The sequence below is a fragment of the Trichogramma pretiosum genome, unplaced genomic scaffold, assembly GCF_000599845.2.
Source record: "Trichogramma pretiosum strain Unisexual culture from Peru unplaced genomic scaffold, Tpre_2.0 scaffold120, whole genome shotgun sequence".
NCBI classification, from domain to species: Eukaryota; Metazoa; Arthropoda; class Insecta; order Hymenoptera; family Trichogrammatidae; genus Trichogramma; species Trichogramma pretiosum.
In genome coordinates, this window is record NW_019641645.1 from 371,908 (window position 1) to 379,815 (window position 7,908).

The 7,908-nt window shown below is 34.4% G+C and overlaps 1 protein-coding gene across 1 annotated transcript; it reads left to right on the top strand.

Annotated features, from left to right (window-relative positions):
- Positions 1-240: 240 nt before the first annotated feature.
- Positions 241-7,804, top strand: LOC106655495 (ankyrin repeat domain-containing protein 1-like; the record flags this gene model as incomplete). Its single annotated transcript, XM_023459780.1, has 4 exons — positions 241-275; positions 351-465; positions 543-848; positions 6,780-7,804. Coding segments are annotated over exons 1-4 (1,481 nt in total), but the record flags the coding sequence as incomplete, so codon positions are not given.
- Positions 7,805-7,908: the final 104 nt, after the last annotated feature.

Here is a 7,908-nt window from a genome sequence, read left to right on the forward strand (position 1 = left end):
ATATTTTTTATACGATATTTTTTTCATACCGTATTTAACAAAGTACAATCAATAGAAAATTGTTAATTGTTTAGTACACCGGAGACCAATTTGGAATGATCTCTTCAGCTCTGTTGACATAAATGTTCTCACACTTTCATTTCACGATTCGTAAATATTATTACATCTTTAAGTTACCTAGTTCGATGTGTAACATCATTACTGAGCAATTAGTCGTTGATCAAGTTCCGAGTAATAAACATGGAACTCAGTGGTGTATATAACTGTAATGTCAGGTAATTTTTATTTCGTGAGAATGGAATTCAAAAAAAATTGTAATATTATACTTGATTTCAATGTGAATATTGCAGAGTCAAGGAGGAACCAAATGACGTTTTCCCAATTGAAAATGAAGATTATAAGATGATTGATAATACATACGATGTTAAAACCGACGGATTCTCGAGTTTTCGTCGAGAAAATTTTGTGAGTGTGGATATGGGACTGTAATAGTCAATATTTATAACAAGTATTATTTTACTAATCTGAAATTACATTTTCAGACTCATAAGCTTCAAGAATATGATGAAAATTCTGGACCTAATGACGATTTGGAAATAGAATTCGAATGTAAAGACGAGAAGCTCGGCATTAACTTATTAGTAGTCAAAAAGATCGAGGACGATTACCCAGATCACTTGCGGCATATGAAAAATAGTGGCGATTATCAGACTCAAAAGAAAATTAAAGAAGAAATTGTCGACGAAGTAAAAGAGGAATTGAATTTGGATGGTGAACTCAGTGATGCATTAGATGCAAATGAAAAAACATTTGCTCAAAATAGTCAATACAAAACCCAAACTGATAAGGCACGCAATCGTACCCAACATCCATGTAATATATGTGGTCAAAAATTTTCACGAAAAGGTACTCTCAAGGTCCACATCGATTCAGTTCATAATGACGTCAGGCATACGTGTGTTACATGTGGAAAGACATTCACACAAAAAGGACATCTCAAGGTCCACATCGATTCAATTCATAATGGTATGGCACCTACTTGCGAAATATGCGGAAAGAAATTTCAAACGAAGACTAAACTCAAGATTCACATCGATGCAATTCATAATGGTGTTAAACATGCGTGTAGTATATGTGAAAAGACATTCACACAAAAAGGTGATCTCAAAATTCACATTGATGCGATTCATAATGGTGTTAAACATGCGTGTGGTGTATGTGAAAAGACATTCACACAAAAAGGACATCTCAAGGTTCACATCGATGCAGTTCATAATGGTGTTAAACATGCTTGTGGTATCTGTGGAATGACATTCAAACACAAAGATACTCTCAAAATCCATATCGATGCGATTCATAATGGTATGGCACCTACTTGCGAAATATGCGGAAAGACATTCAAGTCTAAAGGCAATCTTAAAAAACACATGAATTCAATGCATAATAAGATCACCCACCCATGTAATACGTGCGGCAAGACATTTTCACGAAAGGATGTACTGAAAATCCACGTGGATTCAATCCATAATAAAATAACTCACACATGTAATACATTCGGTAAAAAGTTTGCGCTAAAAAGGACTCTCAAGAAACATGTCGAAGCATCGCACGGTAATAATATTCACGCCCGTAAATAATTATGTGGAAAGTCATTTGCATCAAAGAGCTATCTAAATAAACACCTCAGATGTGTACATTTTGGCTAACCCATGCACGTGATCAATGCAGAAAAAAAATGTCTGCAAAATATTTTAAAACGACAACTAACAATACACAACAAAAAAACATTGAGACAAATAATTAGGCTCAAAACTGGCATTAATATGGAGCTTCTTTCACGCATTATGATCAAATAAATGTATAAAATGTATATTCAATTTTGTAAAAAACAATTATCATCATATTTTAGATTACTTCTGTTTTTCAATTTGACTACTTGAAAAAAACTTTGAGTTTTAAGAAAACCAATAAACTTCTTATAAAAAACCAAATTGCTCAACTTGAATTAATCCAGAATATTTTAATCAAATTTTACGGTTTTCTTGGGTATACAAATCGTAAAATGACAATTCAAATGAGTATGAGCGTTTTGCGCGATAAAACAATTCAGTACAATTCGAAGTTAGCTAAAATTGATTCTATATGATCTATCGCGATAATAAAAAAAAATTACAATGAAAAAAAATAGCTACATCATTCTTTAAGAAAGAAAATCAACGGATTAAAAATTTTTCACGTTAAATTTTCAGTATAATTGTCTGTATCGTATTGATGGTTAATCGCGTAGTAAACTTTTGTCTCCTTCTTAAGATACGGACCGCGGAGGTGCACCACCACAGAATTATTCATAAAGCTCTCATCTTCGCGGTTGTTATTGCATTTTTTCAAGTTTCTCGCAAACATTTGTCACGAACGTTAAACTTAAATAATCGAACTCTACTTCACCTCGCTGCGACTCTTTCTTCGTGCACATCGGCTACTCCAAAAAAAACATCTTTCACATCGTTGATCCAAGCTGAAATTCCTAAGTTGAAATTATGCATTCGAATTACTCCCGAAGAATTTGGAGCTTGTACGACAGCAAGTAAAGCAGAGCATTCGAAGCACGACGGCGATGAGAAAGACATAAAGTTACGGTCCAGCAAGATTTAGCCGGGCTAGGACTGCGGATATAATAAGGTCAGCGAAAAAGTTAGTGCACAAATAACTATGTATATCTATGCCCAGAATTAAAAATTTCATCACTTGGAAAAGTTCAGTCAACGATGGAAAGAAAAATCTTTCTTAGAGCCTTTAATCTTTCTTAGAAAAATCTTTCTTTAAGGCCTCTCTATACACACTGTAGTCGGTAACTAATTCGTGTATTTTGTACTCATTTTTTTCATTTTCTATTCAACCATTAGTCTTGAAATTTTGTGGGGGTGATCAGGAAACTAATACAAATGTGCCTATGAAGCTATTTTTTCATATAAATATTGTAACAATTTTTTTTTCAATTATCTGAAAAAATAGCTTCATAGGCACATTTGTATTAGTTTCATGATCACTCCCACAAAATTTCAAGACCATAGGTTGTATACTAAATGAAAAAAATGGGTACAAAATACGCGAATATAGTTACCGACCGAGTGTGTCCAACACATGTGAGTCCTTGACTCTCCGTTGGGTCGTTGAAAGCAATTTTTTAAATTATTAGGAAAAAACACACGACAATTTGCCGTCACTATTCTAGAACAATATATCGAAAGAAATTCAGTTTTCATCTATAAAACTAAGGCGATTAATTCGGTAGCCGCAGCAAAACAGAAATAGTTTTCAACTTTGAAATGTAATTAATCTTGATAAGTCGGCTAGTTAGTGTTTAGAGTTTAAAAATTAAGGCAACGATAGCGATTACGTTGATGTAATAATTTTAGAGAAGGTACTAATGAATCCGATTTAGTATAGTAATTGACTTGTAAAGGTAGACGGCAATGAACTTATTCTGACTCAAACTAATATACGCACTTTTGCCGCTAATTTTAAGCTTTCATGGGGAAAAAATTGTTATCAACTGTGTCAGACATGGTATTTTAACAAAACTAGTTACGGCTCGCGTCTTCGGCTCGTGCTTTGATGGGTCATATGAAAAATAAACTATACATTTTATTTTGGGTACATAAAATTCGTGTACCACCCAACATATGTTACGTACGTTAATGAATAATGTATGAAAAAATGATTTAAATTTTCTTTTTCATATATCTGCAGGAGACCCCAAAAAAATTTTAGAAAAGATTCGTCGCCCACGACTGAAGTGATGATTGGGAGTTGGTACGGTCGTTGCGCAGCGTACCAAATGGTCAGTTGCAACAGTCGCAGCTACAGCCAATCCAAGTTTGTAGGTGAAAGTAGCCGTTGCAACGCATCTGTAGTTTCGTATATATGCCGCGTCATTTGGTAAAGATTAGAAAGTGAATTAAGTCTAGCGAAGTAAAGACAGTTAGTATAAGTTACGACGCCGCTACGTGAACAGCTTCACGAAGATCGCATCGACCGAAAAAACACGTGGGACACTCGTGACTAAAGTAAAAAATATTTACGACATTGTGTACCGTGTGTGTGAGTGCGCGAAATGTTTCGTTCAGTCAACTCCTTCGTACGTGTGATTCGTATCATAAAATTGAAGAGATCACGAGGGAAGCTCAATTGGGAGATGGAAGAAGAGCGACACGAATTTATTAGTCAACTCGTAGGTTCGATCAGCAACTGGAAGGGTAAACCCCAAGATCTCCTGGACATTTTTCGACCCGAAAAAATGGACTTGAATGTCTATTTTCTACTTTTTCTAATGAAAATGAAAATTATCAGAAAATCCAAATGCACCATAAGAAAGCTGAGAAAATTTCCTATCGTAACCATATGTTTAATAATTTTTCCAGCCAAATCACAATGTCATAAGAGCGAGTTACAAGTTACAGCGGGCCGCGCAAGGCTAGAAATCGCGCCGAGCGGCCGAGCGCTAACTAAAACCTCCCGTATTTTCCTTAGTTTTCATCAAAAATACACTTTGAAAACTACCATATCCGATGTAAAAAGACCTCATCTTTCGATTGAAACAATAAAAAACGCAAAAAAAGTGGCGTTTTTCGAGATATTCGAGTTTGAATGTTTACTTGCATTTTCCGAGGTGAAAATGGAAAATTCTGGAAAATCAGACCTCACCATCAGAAAGCTGAGAAAATTTCCTATCAAAATAATTAGTTAGTTTTTTTTTGAGGGGCGTTTTGATACTTTTACAGCGAGTTAGAAATTGAGTGATTCGGCCAAAAAATGCCGTGCGGCAGAGCGCTAGGACACTGCAGGAAATTTGCCCCGTATATGAATCGTTCGTTTTCCAAACCACCCTAGATTTGTAATTTTATGCTTTCCTTGCAAATTTCCTAAATTTCCTGTCTAATTTCCTGTTATTCGTGGAACTCTAGTGCTTGTTGCCAGAGCAGCAACGAATGCCGGGCGTACACACAAAATAGGCGTACCATTAGGCGATGTTATCATTTAAAAATGCATTATAAGCAACTCAGTGCTCGCCTTATTCACAGATCCAAAACCTTAAAAAAATCCTCGATGACTGCTTCATTAAGAGCTTACTCGAACGAGATTGACAAAAAATGCATCGAAATTATAAGTTGAATTATAGTGTAATAATTCATCATATCTGAGATGTTATAACGACAACGTTTACAACATATATATGTAACTGTTATAAACAAAAAAAACAACAATTTTTGTTACTGGGAAAAAGCTCAAAGTCATAATGTATATAATTGTCCATATTAATTTTTAATAAATAAATGACGCATATGCATTTTTATTTTTTTGGTTTTATTAAAAAATACACGATCAAGTAATCTCAAATCGTATCATTCATTACCACGCAAAGCAATCAGTACAGCACATCCAAAATATTATTACGTGATGTGAAACATCGATGCTTGTGTTGGGATTTTCTGACTTTTCTTTTTCTTGATTTTTTGTTTTCTTACTTTTTACTTGTTTGATTTTAGATTTTTTATTTAAATTTATTTTTTCTTGATTTCCTAGTTCCTAGTTTGTTTTTAGATTGTGTTTATTTAAATTTATTTTTTTTTCTTGACTTTTCAATTTTTAATTTGTTTTTAATTTTTTACTTATTTTTACTTACTTTTTTGTTTCGACTTTTACTTGTTTGATTCGTAGTTTTTATTTAAATTTATATTTTCCTGATTTTCTATTTTTTTTTATTTTAATTTTTAATTCTTTAATTTACTTTAATTAATTTTTTTCTTTAATTAATTGATAAAGATATTTCACATTTTGCAGCTGTTCATATACAGCTGATTTTTTTCATTTTTTTCAGTTTTTAATTTGTTTTTAATTTGTTTTTTTTTTACTTTTCTAGTTTTTACTTATTTCATTTTAGATTTCTAGCTTTTTTATTCAAATTTATTTTTTCTTTATTTTCTAGTTTTTTTTTATTTTACTTTTTAATTCTACATTTTTCTTTAATTAATTGATAAAAATGTTTCACATCTTGCAGCTGTTCATAAACAGCTGATTTTTTTATAAATTTTTCATAATTTAATTTTGAATTAAATAATTTTTCAATATTCATTATTTACATTCAATCGTACGTATTGATTATCACTTACATTGTATACATCGAAAGGTTCGTATCATTGGAAAAATAATCTCTTTATAGTCATCATAGGTGGCAATGAAGAAACAACGATAACGATTAACGTTTTAGATGAGATCATCTTAAAAATATTTTTTTATACACTTTATACTAAGAAATGATCGTTTCAAAGTTCATTCGGGTGTGCGAACAATGTGAAAAAAGTAATAGTTTCTCTCCGCGAGTAAATGTCCGAAATTCGCTCGTTGTTTATCCGATGAAAATTGCCGAAATTCGACTACACAATCAGAAAATCTATTATTTTCTCAGCACATTTCGATACTTTTTTGTTCGAGTTAAAAAATTTAGCTCGTACAGAGAGCCTGAAATGTAGCTTCTGCGCGAGTAACGTCAGTATTTCGATAATCTTTTCTACTTGGAGCGATAAGATCATTTTCTTTATCGGCTCGACTTTATTGGCTAACTCATACACAAATAAATTCTAAATTCTAAATTCTAAAATTCTCGAAGCACACGCACGAAGCGAATTATTATATTACAGTCAGTACACGTTACGACGCAGAAGCGTGAACAACAAAAGAAAGATATAAAGAGTTTGTAATTGTGTGTTTTGCATTATAAGCGATTCTGTTTGCGTGAGTGCGTGAAAACAATGGCCCAAGAAATAAATCACGAGTTTCTTCGTAAACTTCATTCTTTGGTGAGGGATTACGAGGGCCAACTCCCGAATCTGCGAGACATTTTTCGGCCCGAAGCTGTTGAACAGCTTCTCATGGAGTCTATAAAGAATTACTTTCATAACGATATTGACCCAAAGCCATTCATCAGATTTGTGATCAACACCGGCTACAAGGACGAACCCAAGGTAAATCAAAATGGCAAGATAATTTTGCGTCGTACCACACCGATTCATCTCGTGACTTCATTCGACTATCTTGAGGTTCTCAATGATCTGTTTCAAATATACGTCAGATTCGACGTGAATTACACCGACGAATTTGGATGCACACATTTTCATAAAGCCTGCAGCTACGGCCTCTATAACGTCGTCGAGAAATTCCTCGAGTTCGGACAGGATCCTAATTGCGTCTTTCGAGAAACGGGCGATACGCCGCTGATCTTGGCTCTGAGACATAACACAAAAGACGTGGTCGAATTGCTGTTGAAACATGGCGCAGATCCGAATGTAGTCAACAACAAGGGAGAGACCCCTCTGCATATCATTTGCGACAGAATAGACGATGCCGATGGCTTGGTCGAGTTATTCTTCATTATGAACAAAAAAATCAAGCGGACAGTGGAGATCGATGCAAAGGACAAGTTGGGCCGTACACCACTGCAATTAGCTGTGTTGAGCCTTGCAGCAAAAACTCTCGATGTACTCTTGAAATACGGCGCTGATCTGTCCAACTTCGTTTTTCCCTCTGAGAGTTATTTTGCTAAGAATTTGGTACCAGCGGCATTTCAAAGAGTCATTTTTAATTGCAGTTACTTGAATAGATTGAGATGGGGGTCTCGCGCTCTGATCATGGTTGACATACTCGAGAATAGAGGATACAAACTGAACCGAGACGACGCCCTGAAAATCATGGGAATTTTCACCAAGCACAGATTCTATTATGAGCCGATGAATCTCGATACATCTTGGTACGACGACGAGGAGTTCGCGAACGAAGCAAAAAAAAGGATGATGAAGCCGAACCTGTCGCTATACGACTTGGTCAAGTTAAGGCCCGAAGAGGCGGAAAAAA